This window comes from Eumetopias jubatus, unplaced genomic scaffold (assembly GCF_037043125.1).
Source record: "Eumetopias jubatus isolate StellerSeaLion01/CBP00866 unplaced genomic scaffold, mEumJub1_p1.0 scaffold_10, whole genome shotgun sequence".
NCBI classification, from domain to species: Eukaryota; Metazoa; Chordata; class Mammalia; order Carnivora; family Otariidae; genus Eumetopias; species Eumetopias jubatus.
In genome coordinates, this window is record NW_028274816.1 from 93573725 (window position 1) to 93597832 (window position 24108).

At 38.0% G+C, this 24108-nt stretch overlaps 1 protein-coding gene across 8 annotated transcripts in view; it reads right to left on the reverse strand.

Annotated features, from left to right (window-relative positions):
* Window positions 1-23407, reverse strand: part of CEP112 (centrosomal protein 112) — a 490180-nt gene extending 466773 nt beyond the window's left edge. For all 8 annotated transcript variants that reach the window (XR_003610708.2, XM_028112476.2, XM_088028176.1 and 5 more), the window contains exons 1-4: window positions 23315-23407; window positions 17745-17858; window positions 14758-14948; window positions 12350-12522 (exon numbers count right to left, since the gene is read on the reverse strand). Coding sequence is in view for 7 of the 8 variants with exons in the window: in XM_028112476.2 (XP_027968277.1) it covers window positions 12350-12522; window positions 14758-14948; window positions 17745-17850 (470 nt within the window). In the remaining variant the exon portion in view is untranslated. The remainder of the gene's footprint in view (window positions 1-12349; window positions 12523-14757; window positions 14949-17744; window positions 17859-23314) is intronic.
* Window positions 23408-24108: the final 701 nt, after the last annotated feature.

Below are 24108 nucleotides of genomic sequence, written 5' to 3' on the forward strand. Positions count from 1 at the left end.
TGAGAATGTAAAGAACCAAGAAGAGCATACGCTATACTAAAAATCAAGATTTATTCCAAAGCTACAGTAATTAAGGCAGCATAGAATAGCACACAGATAGACAAACAGACCAATGGAGGAGGTAAGAGTCCAGAAACAAACCCACACAAATAAGATTTCCTAGTTTACAATAATGATGCCAACTACAGGAATGAGGAAAGAATGGCTTTTTTTTTTCTTAAGACGCTGGATCAAATGGCTATCTGCCATCCTGGGCCAGTGGCAGCAGAGTGTGGCAGGGAGCCCTACCTCACTTCATACGTAAAAATCAATTCCAGTGTAGCACATGCCTAAACTAGAAGGATAAAATTAGAAAGCTTCTAGAAGCTAACATAGGCAAGTATCTCCATGATCCTGGGATAGGTAAGGCAAGAAATCTTAAACAGGACACACAAAAAACAAGCACAAACAATATCAGAGACAAGTAACAAAACTATGTTATACTTTAATACCCTCAACAGAACGCACAGTGAAAGTAGGAGAAGATATTTGCCATACATATATCAACAATTTGTATACAGAATATGTAAAGAATTATGACAAATCAATATAGAAAAGACTGAAAACCATTTTTCATTAAAAAATGAAAGGAACTTCACCAGATGGCCAAAAAGCATGGGGAAAAGTGCTCGATGTCATTAGTCATGATGGAAAATGCAAGTTAAAACACCATACTAGAATTGCTAAAACTAAAAGATACTGACAAATCAAGTGCTGGGAAAGATGGGGAGCCACAGACTCTGAGGTCCTACCATGCAAATGTAAATTGCTATAACCATTTGGGAAAATTCTTTGGCAGTATCTACTGTAATTACACTTCCAAGTCAACATAGTGTACATACGTGCACTAAAAGACACGTAAAAGAATGTTCACAGCAGAATTATTTATAATAGCCAAAACCTGGAAAAAACCCAAATGCCCAATAACAGTAGAATGGATATATAAATGTGATATATTCACACAGTAGTAAAATTTAAAAAAAAATAATAATCCACTGCTAAATGCAACAACATGCATCAATCTCCCAACATAATGTTGAGCCAATGAAGCTAGAAAAAAATGAACATACTTTATGAATCAGAAACAGTTAAAACTAATCTATGGTGATATAATGCAGAATAGTGGTTACTTCAGGGGGGATGATAAATGACTGGGAAGGAGCAAGACAGAGGTTTCTGAAGAGAGCTGGTGATAGTCTCTATCTTGATTTAAAAGGTGGTTATATAAAGGTATTCATTTTGTAAAACTTCATCGAGCTTGAGATTGTGTGTCTTGTTGTTATGTTACATGTTGATTTTAAAAGTTTGCCACAAAGATTGAACTACAGCCACATTTATTAACATGGATGAATCTGAGAAATATAATGAGAAAAAGAAGTTTCAAAATAATATATAAAGTATGGTTCCACTTATAAAACGTTCAAAAAAATTAAAAAGCAAAGAAATGATTAACACAAAAGACAGGAAAATGATCCTCTCAGAAGATGGGAAGAGGAGCCAAGAGGGAAGGACACCCAAAGGTCTCCTGGAGTACTATAACATGCTATTTCTTGGGTGGGCCAAAAGTATAGGGATGTTTATTTTGTAATTGTTCTTTAAAGTGTACCTGTATATTTTCATACACTTTTTACATGTATGCTATTTTTACAGTTGTAAAATATCACAAGATTAATACAACTCCTACACAACTACTGCATTATAGATGATCAGAAAATTAAAGCAAGAACTAACTAGATTTCACGTCTTTGCATTCATCTGAGCAGCGGGTAATGTTATACACCATCTGAAGAATTGTCTTAAGGTATTGCTAAATACAAATGAAACATAAAAATAAATAGCAACAATTAATAATGCAGTAAACTATCAAATAACACTGAAAATAAGAAAATAAAAGTAACTTTCAATGATCCACAACATATTTATTTTAATTTTTCAAAGGGAACTTTATTAGGAATAAAAAGTAAAACTAAACGAAAAAATTAGATGTCTGACAAAACTAAAAAATGACCAGAGATTCATAAACTTAAGACTTCATGTTTTCCCCATTTCCTACCTTAAAATAACACATGTAATTTTAAAAATTAAAAGTAAAAACCATCTTTAAAAGTCATACAATTAAGTCAACATTTATTAATAGATCTCTGGTTTAACAGTACAACACTTAGAGAGTATTTTAATTCCCTTAAAATTAAGTTTTACAGTAATATACTTGGCTTACTGTCATCCTTTTTTATTAAAAGAACAATCAAAACTGTTCAATATCACGATCTCACAAAAAGAAACTTGCCTGTGAAATAAAAAGATGCTATAACAAAGCCCCACTCACTAAAAATTTTTTTAAAAAGTGACTACCTTTGTCAAAAATCTGACTCACTAAAAAAAAAAAAAAAAAAATGCCTAAGAGAAAAGCAAGGCCATTCTTTTCAAAGCAATTCTATCTCAGTTACAATTTGTTGCCACTTCCTTGCCTTGGTAAACACCGAAGAATGATATTTAATTAGTACATGAATGTTGAAAGTTAATGAGTAGTTAAGTGGTTTTATGACAGTGAAATGTTATGCTTTATTGAATACCCTAAGAAACAAGTTTTCATTCTTCATTTATATAGCATACTTATTTCTAGAGCTCAAGGTTAAATGGCCAATTTATCAAAAATATCAAATTAATCAGATATAATCCATCCTAAGTGTTCTATCCAAACAAAATGGCAAAAAAAACTAATTTAAGAAAAATGATTAATTTTTCCTTCTTTCAAAAATATTTATTCCCAAGAGCTCCTCTGAAACCTGAGACTGAAAGAAAAGCAACTAGGTGTTGATCATGGGTGATTATCATCAAAGAAGAGATACCTGTGAAATTACCAGGAAGCACAGAAAAAAGGTCTCCTCTGGAGCGGAGGCAGTTTATATGCACCAACACCCAACTCCTAGTTCCTATCTGCATCCCACTGCCCTACCTAGACGGCAGCTCTCTACTAGTAGGTCAGGTTTTACGATGGCCCTGCCGAAGACCCAGGTCTATAGCTCTAAGCCCAATACAGCAGCCTCTAAATCACATATGGCTATTTAAATTAATTACCATGTAAAATTCAGCTTCTCCGTCACACTAGTCACATTTCAAGTGCTTAGTGGTCATATGTGAATAGTGGCTACTATGTTGGACAGCACAGCCATAGACCATTTCTATGCAGAAAGTTCTAGTGGACGGAGCTGCTGCAGAATATATCTTTGCCCAAACAGCGGGGCTATTCGTAACTATAATGAATGTACTTAGTGAACATTTAAGGATGTTTTACTATGTGTAATCCCAACCATATTTATTTATGCCAGTGGATATAAAGAATCCCTAGGAAGGAAAGGTACTGATCAGCTCCCCCATATATTCATCTAATGATTTAGGAGCAGGGGCTATTTATACTATTAATGTCATTTACATATAAAAATAGAGCCAAAAAAAAAAAATAGAGCCTAACAAAGTAAAAAGATTTTTTTTGTGGTTTTCTAAGTATCCAGACTAAAAAATTACATCATTATTTTTAAAGTGAAAAATGTTTTTTTCACATAGATCAGTATCTCAATCACAATCACATTTTCATTATACTTGATCGCCATCTGCTGGTCATATTAGTAAACTGCACAAGCAAATGAAACGCTAGCTGTAAACAGGGAGACATTTTTAAAGGACATGCATAGTCCCAGCTTTTTGCTGCAATGCATTCCTGGAAAACCACATCATAAAGAGGATCATTGTAAAACAAATCATATTTTCCATAAGGGCAGGGTTATAATTAGATTCTTCATTCCAAACTAAAATCTGGCATCAAATAACCCATGGAAGATCTCATTAAAGCAAGATGCAAAAATTATAGTCCTCTATAATCACTTAAAATAGGATAATTATTCTCCAAGTCTTATAGGTTCTTATAGGTATGAACAAATTTATCATTTAGAGGACACAACATAAATTAAAAGATAAAACTTTAATTCATTTAAAGATAACCTAAATCTAATATGGTAAAAGTAATATACAATAAATAATAATTCTGTTTGCACACTCCTAGAATTTTTATGTAATCTAGATGGTAGCTCTTTATAAAATGGCATCTAAAGAAATCCAAACCAATGCCTTCTTTTTCATGAACAAAGTCCTCTAAAATAAGCAGAATCCATGTGTTTCTTCCACTGGGAAGCAGGCTGATTCATCTTTACTCCCCTCCACCCTCTCCTAACCCATAACTCTCAAGCAAAGTTTCAAGTAAAAATAGTAAGTGGTATTAAAGCATTCTTTTTTATCTTTTCTATCCTAGCCCCAACTTCATTTTGGTGATAAGCTACCAAACCACATCATACTTCACTGAGAAGTCATAAAAATAATTACAAGCCATTAAAAAGAAGCTTCAAAACATTTTTCACAGAATCATTAGAATACAACTTATTATCTTTGTGTTCTGTGTTTGGGATAATGCACAAAAAGAAGAGACAACATGAACTTATGTCTATTACTTAGGCAGCTTCTAATTCAGGGTATGGCCAAATGCAAAAAAAAAAAAAAAAAAGTGGGGTGTGGGGCCAGCTACATTGTATTCCTTCCATCTGAGGGGAAAGGGATTTGCTGAGTTACCTAAATAAAGATTCCTTCGAAGCCCCTTTTAAAATACTCTTACCCTCTTTATTCTGAGTGTGCATGATTCATACTTACAATGAGAACCTTTCTGCATAGCCATTAATTTATTTTTCTCAAGAACACAATGATTTTTAGTAACTCAAAATAATTGACCAATGGATTTTAAGATATCCTTTAGGAAGATTAGATAATTAGAGAAGCAAAAGAATGGTCAAACAAACTAACAAGCAAGCCCCTGCAGGAACTATTAAAATCCCAGTCACCATGCCAATGATGGTGGCCACAACAGCTAACACTTTCCCACGTCCCATGTCAGAGGCTCTAGATCTCCATTTTACAAATGATGAAACCAGGCTTTAGGGAAATTAAGTAACTTGCCTGAGGACACATGGTTGCCAAGTGTCAGAAGTGAGATTTGAACAAAGGCAAACTGCCTCATTTCAGCTCAACCTAGAAATAACCAAGAACAAAGGCACAGGTCGCCCAGGTCTGCTGAGGCAGCTCAAGTGTTCGGGAAAAAGATGGATCAAAGTGGAATTTCCATATTTGCTGCAAAAAGTACTCATGCCTACATGGTAGACTAAAAAGAACATGAGGTCTGGAATCATCAAGACCTAGGTTCTGAAACTGGATCCATAACTGGGAAAGTGGCACGACCTTACTGAAGCTGTTACCTCATCTATAAATACAAAGGGCCATCACGTCAACCTCACAGAACTGTAGAAAGGATGAGATAAGTTATAAAAGATTTCTAGAATAGTATCTGGCATACAGTAGATGCTCCATAAATGGTACAACTTGTCCCACTTGATTTCTGTTTTAACAAACTAGCAATACAAGTGAAATCCACAAGTATTTATTTATTGGGAAAATTTCATTCTTATGTTTAAACTTGCATATTTGTTTCTTATAGTTAAATGTGCATCACTAATGTTAATGATGTGTATGCCCAAACATCTTAAGAAGATGATATTTTGGAGGGCAACTTAACAGAATCTATCAAAAAATAAGTGTGTAGACTATTAAAAATAACACACATGTACAAAATAAAAGTTTTTAACTTTCCACACTTGACTAGTCCCACACTCTAAAGGTAAAACTGCTTCAAATGTGGCACCCAGAAATATCCCTTACACATGTACAGATATGTATCCACATATCCTCTTTAAAATATACATACACACACATGCGTGGAAGCTTACTATACTTTTATATACTTCTTTTAAACTTTATATATCTTGGAGATCTCTCCATACTAGCCCATACAGATTTTTGTTACCAACGCACAAGATGTTGTACCTACTAATAATCCCACCAATAGTTTATCCATTAAATTTGTTAATGCACCTAGCTACTGAAACAGCGATTTCTTTTCTGGGCATCAGTAATAGTCCAAAATACATGCAGTTGCATAATGATATACGTACCAAAATGTTAACTAAAGCATTCTTTATAACAATAAAGAATTAAAAGCAACAGAGACAGGTTAAATTATAGTAAATCCACCCTATGGATTATGATCTGTAATTAAAAAGACTACACAGACTATACGACACAGGTTCAGACATGGTTAAGTGGCAAGAGAGCAAGTCTCAGAACAGTACATACAGTATAAACTAACATAACTTTTTAATTACATTTGTGTGGCTATGTGTCTACCATAGAATGACACACACCAAATTGCTGATGACTACTACATCCCATGAGGCAAGGGGAATAGGGGGACATGGAGAGGACTGACTTTTTACTCCACATATTTCTACATTGAGGTTTTCACAAGAAGCAGGTATTGTATATAGTTTGTATAATTTCCTAAAATGAGGATAAAAACTGTATTAGTCATCTATTGCTGCCTAACAAATTACCACAAACTGAAGAGTTTAAACAACACATGTATACTTCACATATGTTCTCATAGTTTCTGTGGGTCAGAAGTGTAAGTACAGCTGAGCTGGGTCCTCTGCTTAGGGCCATACGAGGCTGCCATCAGGTTTGCCCAGAGCGGGGTTCTCATCTGGAGGCTCTACTGGGGAAGGATCCACTTGCCCCGCTCGCATGGTTGTCAGCAGCATTCAATTCCTTATAGCTAGAGAATTCATGGCAGCCTGCTTCTTCAAAGCCAGCAAGGAAAACACAGCAAGACTCTAGAGCCAGTCCACTGGCAGGACAGAGTCTTACATATCATAATGTAATCATGGATGGGACATCCCAACACCATTGCCATATTCTGTTAGTTAGAAACAAGTCACAGGTCCTGCCCACACCCATGAAGTAGTGTTTATACAAGACTGTGAACACCCAGAGGAGGACCATGGAGCCACCTGAAAGTCTGTCTGCCACAAAGATAATTATGGTCTTTACCAGATCACAGTGGTAAGTATCTGAAGGATGACCAGGAAGCTATATATGGATACAGCTCATCGTTGCAGAACTAAATGAAATCAGCCAAACTGCACAGGGATGAGAGCTAAGTCTATGGTCTCATGAGTACCATTTTGTAAAACCATGCTCCAAACTCAAATATAAGTAAAATATTTCACTGTCAAGAAAATAAGCAGGTATTTGACATTTAAATGCAGTTATCGATCTCTAAAAAAATAGCAAAATGATTTGAAAAGTGGTTTTTCTAAAAGAAAACATAGGTAACAACCTAAACTTAAACCAAGAAATATGAAAAAGGAAAGCAAAAAGTAAAACCAGGATGGAACTAGCTATGTGTCAAAGCCGTCTGATGTGAAATGCTAAGTTTACTAGTGTATGATGTGTATTTGGTGGGGGGGGGGGGAAGCACGAGAATAAGCATGACAGACTATAACCTCATACTACTTCCAACATGTTTAGAATGAAGCTACACCCCATATCCTACAGGAAGAATAAAGGTAAAGGAAAGGTGCCACCTCTACTGAATAGGGAGGCCTAACAAAGAGGCTTCAAAAGGGCTCTGCATCTTTAATAATATGAAAAGGCTAGGACACAAACAGCATAATCTAAAATGCCATTAGAAATACTTCACATACAAAAAGGTCTAAGTAAAGCAGGATTTTATAAAGTGATCAAAAAAGAAACACTAAGGGGGAATATCTTTTAAGATTAAAGAGGTTTTTCAAAGGACAAGTTGAAGTGGTTGTAAAATTTATGAGGCAGCATTAAACTTCAGTTCTAAGTAACAATAAATTATTCACTATAAAAACATACATGTGTCAAATATTATAAGTCTCTTAAACTTTTTAAAACAATTTCTTACAGAACTGATTAGATGTATTAGGTCAACACTAGCAGATACTAACTTTTTCATTAGCACAGTATGACCACTCCGTAAAGGAGCAACTTTAGGGAAACGAAGACAGACCATCAGTAGACTCTTCACCACCACTTCTGATCTCATCTCACACGTTATGTATTTGGCTTTTAAATCAACTGTATTGCCCTTAGCTAAAGTAAAAGTCAGTTTTATTTTTTAAATGCCTTCATGTATATAAAATTACAAGTATCTGTTAATTCATGTACATGTGGATTAGAATTTTAAATCAAATTAAAACTTGAAAATAGATTGAATTAGATTAAGAGAAGAACAGAAGAATAGTTATTCTGAGAAGTTTTGTTTTTATAGCACTAACCGGCCCTTAGCCTTCATGGTATTCTGACACTTGGCCAGAACGGTATTTCAGTGTATCTTTTCCCAGCTCACTGTCTTTCTATTCGTCGTGGTGTGTGAAAGGCATCTCTATAGCCTATACCCACACTTCTCTGAACTTCTTCTAAAATGTATCCTTTCCTTAACTTGTCCTGAAAGTTTTTTTTTTTTAATCCTCATGGGCCGTTCTCTCTGTCACAATCTAGCTGTCTCTAAAGGTTTCTGTACATATTAAGTATGTGGCAGTGCCTAACACAATTCATTCATTCATACATGTAAGCATTCAACAAATATAAATATTTATGGAGTTCCCAAAAGGTTCCTGCCCAGCGCTAGGTGCTGGGAACATAGTGCAAATAGGAAAAGCACAGTCCCTGCCTCATGACATTTACAATCTAGCACAGAGGACAGATACGGAAACTTTGCACATCATGAGTGCAACAAGGAAACACAAAGTCCCTAAAACAGACCTGGGGTGTCAAGTAAGACTTTTTTGAATTGCGAGATCTGAAGGACAGAGAAGGACCAAAGGACTGCCTGCTTTTCCCATCAATTATGTATTATATAACTGATAGCTAATGCCTCGTATCTGAATAACTGGCATTACATGCCATTTTAATTACAGGTGAGCAACAAAGAAAAAGAAGTTATATGTTAAAATTGCGGAGATTTTACTATGGTATCATTTTCCAGAGAAGTCACTGAGTAATATTTGAAGAATATTCTATGTTTTCTTAAACTTCATCCTCTGTTCCAAGGGAGAAAAGCCCACTCACCTGGACTCCATGAGATCTCAAATCTATTTTCTACCCTAAACCTTAATTTTACACACATCTCAATCTTCATAAATATCCCCACAACTACACATAACCACTATATAGAAATTATCCATGCACCTAACTCTCTTCCCTACTTATCTGAAACAACCATTAGAAATCCAGTGTCTGTCTCTGAAGAAGACATACAAATGGCTAACAGACACATGAAAAAATGTTCATCATCATTAGCCATCAAGGAAAGCCTGGTGATGGGTATTAAAGAGGGCACGTACTGCATGGAGCAATAGGTGTTACACGCAAATAAGGAATCATGGAACACTACATCAAAAACTAATGATGTAATGGATGGTGATTAACATAATTAAATAACATTTTAAAAAATTAATTAATTTTAAAAAGCCATTATATAAGTTATAAAAAAAACCACATTGAGATACCACCTTACACCAGTTAGAATGGCAAAAATGAACAGGGAAAGAAACAACAAATGTTGGAGAGGTTGTGGAGAAAGGGGAACCCTCTTACACTGTTGGTGGGAATGCAAGTTGGTACAGCCACTTTGGGAAACAGTGTGGAAGTGCCTCAAAAAATTAAATATAGAGCTACCCTATGACCCAGCAACTGCACTCCTGGATATTTACCCCAAAGACACAGATGTAGTGAAAAGAAGGGCCATATGCACCCCGATGTTCATAGCAGCAATGTCCGCAATAGCCAAACTGGAAAGAGCCGAGAGGCCCTTCAACAGATGGATGGATAAAGAAGATGTGGTCCATACATACAATGGAATATTACTCAGCCATCAGAAAGGATGAATACCCAACTTTTACATCAACATGGATGGGACTGGAGGAGATGATGCTAAGTGAAATAAGTCAAGCAGAGAAAGTCAATTATTATATGGTGTCACTTATTTGTGGAACATAAGGAACAGCCTGGAGGACATTAGGAGAAGGAAGGGAAAAATGAAGGGGGGGGAATTGGAGGGAGAGATGAACCATGAGAGACTGTGGACTCTGAGAAACAAACTGCAGGTTTTACAGGGGAGGGGGGAGGGGGGATGGGTTAGCCCAGTGATGGGTATTAAGGGGGGCAACATACTGCATGGAGCACTGGGTGTTATATGAAAACAATGGATCGTGGATCACCACATCAAAAACTAATGATGTACTATATGCTGATTTACATAATATAATAAAATTAAATTTAGAAAAAAAATCCAGTGTCTGTAGGATCTGGGTAACAACTGAGTGATTATGCTGCCAGATGTAGGGGTAGTCTTCACTTCTACAAAGATGCAGTCTCTCTCCTCTTTTTGAGTCATATGATCCCTCTCCATCTACCTTTCTTCTTTCCACTTGTGACAGAATGTAAAAATGTGAATAGAAACACTTCTTTCACCTCTCAACCCTTCTTCTTAAAAGGGAAAAAAAGCTCATACTCAACAAGAGATGCAACCGACCTCAAAATTAGTGTCAAAAATGAGCAGCAAATAGTGAAGGCATGCTGCATTAGGAGAGTAACCAAATATTACTTATCCCCAATCTATGGCTGTCTTCTCCAAAAACAGCTGGGTCTCCAGTTTTTTAAACAGTCCAAAAAAATTAGGTGTTTATATGAAATTCCCCAATTATTAATTTTTAATAACTCATTCAAAAATCTTTAAAGACACTATATAAGTCAAACAAAACAAATCTATCCACATGATTCATTCAGTCCAAGATCACCAGTTTCCAACCTCTGCTCAGCTCCAAGACATGGGAAACTAGTTCACCTTTATACCATAATCTCCATATTCATTACCTAGAAAGGAATACAGCTTTTAGTTGGACACTCAAGAAATGTTTTGGCAAACACCTAACCAAGAATTGTGTTTTTCTTTGTATGCAGACCACAATCTCTTTACACCTCCATTTAGCTGCTATAAAGCTAACAAAAATTCCACAATAACACCTCCTCTATTTTTAAATCTCCCGTGACTGCAAAAAATAAGTATCTAACACCACCTGCTATTGACTCATCTATTCACTTCTCTTTAATCTTCTGAACATATCCTTAATTCTACCACCTCTTCCTTTTTTGCCTCTCCGTTTCCCCTTTCTAATAAAAAAAATTTCATTCACGTGGACTGGATCTCTTGCAGTATGTTCATCTCTCTGCTCTTTTCCATCATAATACCTGAGGTCTGAAAAACCTATAACCAGACTACATCAACCATGAAGACATTTCAAATTACTAATAACATTTCTCTATCTGATTAAGGAATAAACCAAAAAAATTATAGTGAAAAAGATTACACTGTTAACCAAATCAAATTCCAAAAAATTAAAACTAGCAAGCGAATGGTGAGGAGTGAAGTACATAATATGGTCCATGTCAATTGCTACTGTCCAATATTTTAACATTTCAGAAAACGATGAAAGTTAAATTCAAAATTTGATAAAAGCCCAATGTAAATCTATTCCTCCTAAAGGCCAAAAGTTATACTGCAACAATAATAATCTTTTTGTGTATTTGAAAAGCTTAAGTTTATTTTTATTTGCACTAAAAATCCTATTTAAGTTTAGTGCTTTAGTGAGAAAACACAACTGAATGAGGTTTACCTTTACATTCATTATTTTATTAAATCAAAACAAATATTGTTCAACGAGAGAAAAAGAAGAGAAATTCAAGCATAAGCTTCAAGATGAATATGCAGGATGTTATATTTTGTTGAAGTCATTAATAATGTTCTTAATTCATGCTTATCATGAAGGAAAACAAAGAAGTTACTTAAAGGTTCTCAGACACTACCTTCCAAGTAATGGGATATATATATATATTTAACAGATACCCAAAAAGTGGTTAAAACTAAAACAGAATCTTGGGGCGCCTGGGTGGCTCAGTCATTAAGCGTCTGCCTTCGGCTCAGGTCATGATCCCAAGGTCCTGGGATTGAGTCCCACATCGGGCTCCCTGCTCAGCAGGAAGCCTGCTTCTCCCTCTCCCACTCCCCCTGCTTGTGTTCCCTCTCTCACTGTCGCTCTGTCAAATGGATAAATAAGTCTTTAAAAAAAAAAAAAAGTAACAGAATCTTGAATATATCGTAAATATTAAAGCAAAACTGTTATTTTTCCTACCTGACATCCCTTGACAGCCCTCAACTTTAATGAAATTATAAAGTAAACCAACTACTTACCATTAAAAAAAACCCACAAGGAAAAACAACATATGAACCAGATCTGAAGACAGGTTAAATGATGAATCACGTTTAAATCCCATTTTCATAGCATACCTGTGTACATCAGTTGGTGACTGCACCAAAGAGTAATCTTCTCCGGAAGAAAGCTTCCATGATTCATTTAATCTGTGTTCACTGGTCCCCAGTTCACCCATTACCCAGTCTGGTAATCCTTCCGGGCTTGAACCTTTTGCTCGTGCTGGATTTGGTTCATCAAAATAGATGGACTGATTTTTTAAAAATTAGAAAAATTATTCTTTCAAAATGTACTATAATGAAATAGTTAAAATTTCCACTAAGTTTCAAGTCTGGTAACAGCCTTTCAAATACTCAAATTACATAAAAAATGCATAATGAATTATGAAATATTAAGATACATAAAATGGATAACATTTTACATTTTAGTTATGCTTTGCTATATAAGAAATCTGATAAATGATAAAAATTACATAACAGATAAATCTGATAATTATTTGTATTATAAAAAAATATAGCTTTATAAAAAGATAAATGGACCCATGATTTCACTCATATGTGGAATTTAAGAAACAAAACGAACAAAGAAAAAAGGAGGCAAACCAAATAAAAAAAAAAAAAGAACAAAAAACAGACCCTTAACTATAGAGAACAAACTGTTAGTTATCAGAGGGCAGGTGGGTGGGGGATGGGTGAAATTGGTGATGGGGATTAAGAGCACACGTATCACGATGAGCACCGAGTGATGGGTAGAATTGTTGAATCACTATATTGTGTATCTGAAACTAATATAATGCTGTAATTTAACTATACTAGAATTAAAATAAAAAATAATAAAAAAATACACGTAGGAGTGAAATGTATGAAAACTTACAGCACAAAGGAGAGGAAATGTTATAAGTTTCTGCCATAATTCATAAACTGGTATAATACTTTCGAAGGTAAACTGCCATAAATTAAAGATGCAATTTGTAAGCCCTAAGGCAACTACTAAAAAGGAGAGATACAGCTAGCAAACTGATAGTGAAGATGAAATGGAATACTAGAAATGCCCAATTTAAAAAAAAAAAAAAGATAAACAGAAAAATTCTTTTTAAATCATGTGCTCTATTTCTTTCTGTGATCATTAATTACTCTGCACAGACACACAAAATCAGTGGGCAGAGAAACCACAATCCACAAAAATCAGAAACAGAAATTAGGAATCCCTTGATAAGGTAAAGGAGGAACAACAGAGGTGAAGACCTGGACTTTAGTTCTGGCCATGCCATAAACTAACCAGAAAATCCAAGATGAGTCCCTGGGCCTTCTCATTGTTATTATTTGTGAAAGCAAGCCTTTCCTATGATTCTGTGAAATGAGTATGAATGGGAAAACATGATGCAACACACCCATATCTCAACATCTGAATGTGTTTCAGACAATGTTCTACCTTTAGTCTTTAAAAAGAATGGCAGGAGCCCACTAATTGTTTTTCAAGTGAGCAGAGCTTCTTGACACACTTCTGAAGAAAACTCTGCATTAACCAGAAACTTCGGCAACAATTCTCTGAATCCCACCCAAAGAATCCTCAAGAGGGGTGCTCTCTAGGGAGAAGTGACACATGACCCTCGATCCCAAGTCAGACATGCACAGCAGTTTTATGAGATAGTCACTGCAAGGTTCAATCGAATATGTCAGGTGACTACTGCCCCGAAGACCACTGATGTGAAGCAAAATATACGGCTCGACTTTAACATACAATTGCCAACAGCATTACAACGTCTGGCATCTCTGCCTTGGACAAAACTATCATCCGTGTGCAGTGTGCCTCTTCACTGCATTTTGGTTTAAGTTAACCGAAGTTATTTTTTTTAAATACATAAATATCCTAATAGCAACTACCAATACCAAGCACTCCAGTCGGATTTCTCAAGTATTCAAACACCACAAAAACCAAGGCATATTTCATGGTTACAAAGATCAAGACAGTGGCAATTCACCAATCAAACATAATTATAACTACCTTTGTAACAGCTGATTTTGATAGTGAAATTAAATGAAGTATAAACTCCAACTTACTATCATTTTATTAGAGTAGAAAGGAACTTTAGAAGTCACTCAATCCAACCTCTCATGAATTATTAAATAATGTATATGAAAGAGTTTAATAAACCAGAATTCACTGATATACATAAACTATGGTTAACGTTATCCAGTGAAAACTAGTGGGAAACTGAGGTTCAATATAAAAGAATTTACTTTGTTTTTCAGAAATACAGTAAAATATTGTGGGATGGCTAAATCAATACACAGAATCCCCATAAGACGAATATCTGATTTCTATTCAAAGTGGAAAAAAGTTAATTAGGAAGGAAAAAAAACAGTTTTAACTCTTATATTATACAGGACTTATAACTTAATAATATAACCATTCCCAACTGCGATGATGAGTTGACATTTTTAAAGAAATGAAGCTAAGACACCTTTTGGTCAATGACACCTACCATGTACGAAGGTAAGGTTTTCAGTGTCCCTGGTTCAGGTCGGTGTGTAAAGGGGCCTTCAAGCACTCCGCGCTTCAGCATGTGCAGTAACAGTTTTGCATACAGGTTCCGATTCTTCCTGCCCATTACTCCTACACCTGTTCCTGAAGGCTCACACAGTTTTCTGATCCAAAGTGCACACCTCTGCCGTTCTAGAAATACATAAGAACTATTAGAAACTTGATTTTTCAGAAAATAAAACAGTGAAGACCTACAGAACATCTGCTTTGGTCTAGAGCAGGGGCCTGGTGAACGCTGTCTGTAAAGTGCCAGGCCGTCATCATTTTAGGCTTTGCGGCTAGCCAGTCTGTGACACGACGACTCGGCGCCACCACCATAACAGGAAAGCAGCCACACACCACGTGTAATCAAGTGGGCATCAGTATTTCCTAATAAAACTTTACAGAAAAGGCAGCAGGCTGGGTTTGGCCCTGGGAGGCTACAGTTCGCCAACCCCTGAAAAGTTTAACTTTTTCAGTTAATTAGTGATCGATCAGGCACGACAAATGCAAAGAAATATTTTCTCAAAAATAAAATCGCTGGATCACTATCAAATAATTTCTGAGATAAAATTTTGCTATAAAAACACCTCTAAGATAATTTTAGCTGTGTTGAAAAATCTGTCTATAATTCTAATCATACAAACCAAAGGAGAGCTGAAATGCAATCTTATTTAAGCATTTTAAACTTAACCTAAAATTAGATCTCAAATATTTTATTTACTAAGCTGATAAATTTCAGATTTGTAGTTGATTAATTTAGGGCTTTCTTTTAACCTCTCTAAAAATAATTGAGGGCTACTAACATGTAATTTAGCAAAATAATTATCCCCTTAAAAACTACCTTAAAATACAGTAACTTAATCCGCATATAATGACCTATTGACTACCTCATCTGACCATGACACAGAATTGGTTTTAGGTCTCATGAAAACTATTTTGAATTAATCTTTTATCAGTCTAACTCAATTTGAGGATTATATAGCTAACATAAATCGTAAGTCTGCTTTAATCTCTTAGTTTCTAAAGGTCATATTCATTTATTGTTTTACCTACAAAAATTGCTAGGGCCGGATTTACCACTTTCATACCAGATTTATCACTACAGGTATGAGGGCTAACCTTTAAAGAACTTTTGTATTTTTAGCTTTGAAAATTATATAATCACAAAGCAAACTTCATCAACTATCGCATGTACTTTGAGGGGAAAAAAAGTGAAACAGATAAACTTAAGAAAACACTTTTTTCAAACTATGTATCTTCTATAAGCCTTGCAGCAAACTGAAATCTATATAATATCCTAATGGCCAGAACTTAGTACAATTTAGTTCATGAAAAGAATTCATTACTCTACTTAAAATACTGGGGAGAGCCATTATCAGAAGAAGCATTTAGCTATAAGAAGATATAAATTATCATCATTGTTCAGGCTCTTGATTGGGAAGTGAGTTCTGGAACATTCATTATGAATTAATTAAAGGGCAGGATATACCCATACTGAAAATAAGCCATGAACCAAAGATTACAATTAATCCAATTCTATGTACCTAACATCCATTTTTAAAAGAAAATGAAATATGAGGATAGTTTTTTTCAAATACATTTATAATGAGAAACTTTAACACAAATTTGTCCTAATCAGCAGATCTAAGACAAAAAAAGAAAAAGGTAGTAAATATCAGAAGAGAGCACGGTATAGATATCATTAAATAGAAATACAATTAATGAAATAATATACAAACAATACAAATTATCATGAATGAGCCACAGGACATGAAATATACATCTTGAAGACTAGCAGAGGGAGAAAGAGGAGGTTACAGTCTCATGAGGCAAGAGGAGAGAGTAGAAAAAGAAGCTTGGAAGGAAGACCATGCCAAGCCATCCTGACTAAGAAAGGCTGCAGCCCCAGAACAGTGGGTGACCACAGAATGCATAACTCATACGCTACTCTCCCTTTTCCCAGTGCAGCAGCTCCCTGGAACAAATATCTAATATGGAGTTGGTTTCTCATTTTGAATATGGAGTTCACTTAGACACCTCAGGGAAACAGGGAACTTGGACAAAACTTGGGTAAAAGCCAGAGTTTCTTGGCCCCACTCCCCACCACCAAATCAGATTTATCTTTACAGCTTACCAGGGCTTAGAGAATCATCCTGGCCCCCCCCCCAAACTCTTTTCAATTGTTCTCTGATGCCTTAAATTATCTGAAAAGTCTTTGACTTGATACAAAGACTCTCATCCCATTATTAAACAGGCCAGGAATTGCAGACAAGATAAAAACAAAAACTCATTCACAATTGATTTCATTCAGTCAACCAATAAGCATATAAGACCAATAGATTTTTTTTCTACTTTGATAAATAAAACTGTCAGAGAACAGATAGATAGCAGGCTCCTGAAAGAGGAAGCACTTCAGGGAGGAAAGAGATGCAGGAAGAAACAGTGGTAGCTAACGTTGGAGATCCATGGGCTTTAAGCTCTTGATGTCTGAGACTAGTATCACAGTAAGATCTTTCCACAGTTTACTAGGATACTACCACTAAATTTCTATTTACCCTTGAATAGCTCAAAGCAAACAATTCTACATCAGCTTAAGATGAAACTGTGCTTAAAGAAATTTAGCTTTGGGGGGCGCCTGGGTGGCTCAGTAGGTTGAGCATCCCAACTCTTGGTTTCAACTCAGGTCATGATCTCAGGGTGGTGAGATGGAGCTCTGGGTCGGGCTCTGTGCTCAGCAAGGAGTCTGCTTGAGATTCTCTCTCTCCCTCTCCCCTTCCCCTTGCTCACACACACACTCTCTCTCTCTAATAAATTTTTAACCAAGAAAAAAAAAGAAAGAAAGGAAGAAATTAAGCTTTCTTTTCACTGTGATAGTTCACTGGTTTGAAAAAATAATATAAAGAAAAAAATTAATCTTAAGAATCTAGTTTCCAAACATAATCTTACCTGACCTATGGGGTAATTTTAGAACGAAGGGCTTCATATCTACCACAAAGTGATCAAATTCTGCATCCAGCTTCTCCCATTTTTCTTCTTCACTTCCTATTTCCATAACTCAGTCTGTAAAAGATTTAAAATTAAAATATTAAGATCTGTCTGCTGAGAACTACGCAACTCTAATGAAAGAGGTCAAGGAAAACTCTTAGTGTTAAATAGTGTTATATATCCCCAAATTGATCTATAGATATATTGCAATTCTAGTCAAAATTCCAGCAGTATTCTTTGTAGATATGCACAAGCCGGTTCTAAAATTTATATAGAAATGTAAAGGAACTAGAATAGCAAAAACAATTCTGAAAAAAAAAAGAAAACCAAAATTGGAGAACTCAATTACCTGATCTTAAGATGTGCTATCAAACTAAGTAATCAAGACAATGTGGTATTGGTGAGGATAAGACACGCAGACATGGAGCCGACTAGAGTTCAGAAATTGACCGATGCAAGTATGGACAGCTGGTATTTGACAAAGGTGCAATTTATGGAGAAATGACAGGTTTTACAACAAATACACTGTAACAATTGGGCATCCATATGCAAAATAAATAAATAAACTTCAACCCAAACCTTACACTGTATGCAAAAATTGACTCAAAAAAATCAAAGACCTAAAGGTGTAAAATTTAAAACTATAATACTCTTAGAAGAAAACATAGGAGAAAATCTTCATGACCTTGGATTAGACAAGAATTTCTTAGATATGACACCAAAAGCACTCCCCATAAAACAAAAACTATTATATTGACCTTCACCAAAATAAAAAACTGCTCTGCAAAGGACTCCATTAAGGGATTGAAAAGATAAGCCACAGACTGGGAGAAAATATTTGTAAATCATATATCTCATTAAGGATTTATATGAAGAACATATAAAGAACTCTCAAAACTCAACCATAAGAAAACCAACCAACAAAAATAAATAGAAAAAAAAAAAGAGTCCTTTGCCAAAGAAAATATTCAAATGACAACTAAACAAATGAAAAGATGCTCAATGTCATTAATCATTAGGGAAATGCAAATTAAAATCACAATGAGATCTCACTATACCTATTAGGACAGCTAAAATAAAAAATACCAAATAATACCAAATGCTGGTGAGAACACAGAATAAGAACACTCACGAACTGCTGGGAGGAATGCAAAATGGCACAGCCACCCTAGAAAACAATTTATCAGTTTCTTACACAGTCCACATACCCTTACCATATATGACCCAGAAATCCCACTCTTAGGTACTTACTCAAGTGAAACAAAGTCTATAATCACACAAAAACCTGAATATAAGGCTTGTAGCAGTTTTTTCTCAGGTAATCACCAAACACAGGAAACAATCCAAATGTCCCTCACCTAGGGAATAAACAAACTATGGTGTATCCACACAACGAAGGAGTGCTCAGCAACAGAAAGCAATGAACTACTGACATACAGGGCATGGATAAACTTCAAATATATTACCCTGAGTGAAAGAAACCATTTTCAAAGGGCTACATACTCTAGCTATCCATTTATATGACATTCCAGAAAAGGCAAACAGTGTGAGTATAGAGAACAGATCAGTGGTTCACAGGGCTTAGCAGCTGGGGGACAGTCTGAATGCAAAGCAGGGGCACAAGGGAAGTACCGGAAATTGTTCTATATACCATTCGTATAGGTTATAAGATCCTATTCAATACATGTGTAAAAGTTCAATAAATTGTATACTAAAAAAGTGATTTTTAACTGTATGTAAATTCAAAATTTTTAACTCCCCTCAAAAAACTTAAAATATTAGCCCTCACATCTCTTCCAAATTAGCAAGAAAAACACTACCTATAAGAAGGTGAATCCCAAAAATCAACAGGTTTTGACGAACTTCCTTAAGCTAAAAATACATACACTTCCCTCAGTAAGACTGCGCTCCTGCGACGCCCTCCTTCATTCCCTCACAAAGGGTCCGCTGGAGAAAAATGGCGCTGCCTGCAGTCAGCTTCCCACCTTACCTGAACCCTCAGGTGTCCTTCACTATTTCCTCCTCCACAAAGAAGCTTCTAAGCTTCCGCCAGACATCTTAAAGCCCCTCAAACTGCTCTTGCCTCCCCTCATTCTCAGTTTTAAAAAATCTTACCTCCTGCTTCATGGGAAAAATAATAGTCAGGTGATGACACCCCAAAATGCTCTTCCCTCCACCTCTCAACTTACCTCTAGGAGAACAGAATACCTCCTTACCTCCTTTGCTTCTGTACCCGAAGCATTAACTGTCCTCTCTAATGCCAATATCAGTCACCTCCTCGCGGGTTCAAACTTTCCATCCCTGCGGCCTCCAGCCCCTCCACTGTTCCCATTCTCTAGCCCCCCTCTGAAGCCAATATATCAACAAATACTCGGAAATGTCTCAAATCCTGCCAGTGTCTGGCTTCTCACTGCCACTGTCTCAGAGAAAGCCCTTCCCACCACTCCCCTGCCCTCCAGCAACAGCCTGCCTCTCCACTGTCTGGTTTCCCTACTTCAGTCCCTGGTACCAGAGTAGGTTCCCTGAGTGCAAAGCTAAGCATATCACTCTCTATTTAAAAATCTCTCTGGACCACCTACTACATCAAGATACTATCTAAAGCCACGGTTAGGCTTACGAGTGCCTTTGCATTTGGAGCCCATCTCTCACCTCTCCCTACATACCCGCTGCCTAATACGTCCACCTGCCAAGGGCCGCATCTCTGCCAGTGACCTCTGCGCCATTCCAGCAACACTCCAAGCCCGGACATGTTTCCACATCCTCTCCACAGGCGGTTCCCTCTGCCTGCAGTCAGCTAAACGCAGCTCAAATGGGACTTCTGAGGAAAGCCTGCCCCACTCGGCCTAGACTCCTGTGTTCCGTTCTCAGGGTGCCCTGCTCACACCTGTGCAGCAGCATTCACCGTGCTATTATTTTTTGTACACATCTTGTGTATTATTTACATGTCTTCCACCATCTGTGAGATGTTCCTGGAAGGCAGGGCCCATGACTTACACATCGTGGTGGGTACCTGGCACATTATGTGGCACGTTATTAGAAGCCAAAGAATTGATTCGTAAATAAATGCTAACAAAAGAGAAGAATGTCCCACTTTAACGTGAGACTAATCATTTTTTAGAAGATTCTGTTCTGAGTACCAAATAGATCTTCTAGAATAGAAATAGTATATGGCCTTAATTCTATTTACCCTAACTGGTCATCCTACCTTCTGCATCACAGTAGAAGAAACGTATTTTCAAATATAAGACTTGGTTAAGTCAAATTTTATTTAAATCCATTTTCTGATTGGTTAGTTGGCTTAGGGGTGTTTGGTTGGTTGGTTTGCATTCCTACAATAACTAACTGCATTCCTATATAATTACACCTGTTGCGTACTTGGTGATGGAGGGTTATGATACCACTGCAGGATATTAGACCATAAATCTAAGAAGCAACTATTCAAATGGATGAAAAGACAAATGGAAACTCCCAAACTCAGAAGGTTAAGCACAGCTCTAGCCTAGGAGTACTCCCAGGCTTAAACAGTGCATCCTGCCCATGTGCTCAAACATTTACCTGAGAGCACCCATAGATAAAGCTAAAACAAAAAGATTTCTAAGAAGCACTAATTCACAATAAATCCTTTGACACACACAGAAGATGTTAACGTTTAATGTTAGGGAAAACTGAAACTCAACAGTTGAAAAGACTCCCTCAAAGTCATAAATTAAGCACAGAGCTCAGATTAAAATTCTGAAATCCCTAGCTCTCAGACCCATTATACCTGACTTCTTGGCCATTTACATAAACGTCAGCAATATCTCCAACTAATAAAGACATATTCTGAAAAGTAGAAAGGCAACTGGAATTGCTATAATGACACACACAAAAAGTGGAATACACTTTTTTTAAAAACACAACAAAGGGTCAATGTGACATTGGGTAAAAGCTAAAAATCTGCATCTCCTTATTCCTTATTTATTCTCCAACAAAATTAAGGAAAGCAGAAAGGAAAAAATTAAGTTACCATTTTAAACCTTCAAGGAATTCTTGCTACACAAATTACATCTTATAAACAAACCATATCTACTTCGTTCCAGCTAATCAGTTTTACCACTACTTAAAACTGTATCTTATGTCTCGTGTGCCTACTAATCACATAAACTACTTCAAAAGTAAAAAAAAGAACTCAATTGGGTAACTCTTGCTTATAGTTATAATCTATATTTGATCACGTCTTCTATTTAACTCACTGGCACTGCCTTTTTTTAAACCTATTTATATGTGGACACCTATCAAAGGGGCTAAGGCCTACTCACGGTGCTTAGCCGTCACAGGAGGCAGCAAAGCAGAAGCCACAGATATTAAAAGACCTGGGGAGAAAAGCCACCTCACATACATCATGCCCCCTGCCAAACACAATAAACGTATTCCTAGAAGTTGCAAAAATCAATTTTGCTCAAACCGTATTTTAAATGTATGGTGAGTGATTCCAGAAAATTTGAAATACGCCCCACGGTAAATCAGAAAGTTTTACAGGTGCACGTGATGCCTGGACAGTTACCAGAGCACTGATTGGGCCTTCCCTGATGGTGCCAGGAGCATGCTGTGTGCTTTACAAACATTTCCCAGTCATCACCCTGGGAGACAGGCACTACTATTTCATGGCCATTTCCCAGAGGAGGAAGTCGAGGCTTAGCGGAGTTAAGTAACTGCCCTAGAGTCAGTCCCAGGGAAAGGGGTAGCTGGGCCTGGACACTGTGTGCCACCGTCGTGCACTCCAGGCTGCAGCCTGACCACTATGCAGGGGCTCCTGTCATTTCCGCTCGCCTTTTCTACCTTATTTTTACCCATCTTTGAATATAAAGGACAAATAATAAAGCAGCCACACAAGGATCAGAATAAAAGCTGTTCGTCTGTAGTTGTGTCTGTAGTTCTCCGAACACTGAACGCGGGGACACTCGGTGGCTCCCGCACGCATGCCGCGGTGCTGGGCCAGGCCTTCCCGAGCGCTCGGGCGTCGAGACAGCCGCCCACATGGGAGCCAGCACACCGGGCCTGCCCTAACTCCGGGGTCGCCCATCCTGTCCTGGGAGGAACTTCCCTTGTCTGAGCGGCGGGCGCGGGGCGCGCGGCCTGCGAGCCCGCGAGGCCACGGCCGCTTCCCTACCTTGTCCAGGACACACATTTCTCCTCCCCGGCCGCCACCCTTGCGGTCGGATCTCGGGACCGCGTCCTGTGGACCAGCTCCAGCCAGCCAGCAAACTTTACCCAGAACTTTCCCCGTCCGCGCCAGGACTGGATTTCACCCACAAGTGGAAGAGCGGCCGTCCGCGCCCAGGGCCCCCCGCTACCCCCCCCACCCTCAACCCGCAGCGGGGCACGCGCCCCACAGGCCTTGCGAACGGACCCAAGGCCTGCGGGGCGACGCCCCTCCCCGAACGGGCCCGCACGGGAGGGGCGGCAGCCGCCCCGCGCAAAATTCCACTCGAGAACCCGGGTGTAGGGGCGGGGCAGGGAAATTCGGGAAATCGAGAACCTGGCGCCCCTACATGCAAGCTTTCCGGTCGGCCGCCCCGCCGCCGCCGCCGCCGCCGCCGCCGCCGCCGCCGCCACAGAGAAACGGTTTCAAATCCTTGCGAGCCGCCGAGGTCGCCGCCGCCCTAGCAGCCCAGGGGCGGGGACTTCCGCGCTCTCATTCCCCGCCCCCTTCCCACCCCGGCGGTCGCGGCCTGCGCGCCACGCCGTTGTCATGGCGACGCTCCCGGCAATTCGGAGGCGGGACTTCCGTACTCGTTTTCTCGCCTCCGGGGTCGCGGTGAGCGCGCTGCGCCGTTGCCATGGCCACGGTCCCGGGTGCAGCGCAGCCTCCAGGCTGGCTGGGTCCCAGGCGGGGAGGTTCCCAGGGTAACCCCGACCGCTGTCTGCACACTGCTACCCTGGGTCATCCAGCGAGGAGAGTAGCTTGTGAACACTTTAGGGGTTGTGGAGAAGAAACAGGGCAAGGATAAAGAAAATGGAATCGCTGGAGGATGTTCACAGAAGGGTGTGCCTATTTGGACAGACGTCATTGAGTGTACAGAAGTGAGAATTTACTGCCTGGTATCTCACAACCCAGAGGTGAATGAGGTCGGATTAAACGGGGAAAATGAGCATTAGCTTGTTTCTTTTTTTTTTCCTTTCTCTCTTTTTTTTTTTTTGCATTCACAACTATCCGAGGTCTAAAGAAACTGGACCCCAAATTCTGAAGATGCTGAAATAAAATAAAGGGTTTTCTGTTAACCAATTCTGTGTAGAATAGCAAGATCAAGTGGGAAAATGTGATTTTGCTACTCCCAGGAAGTCT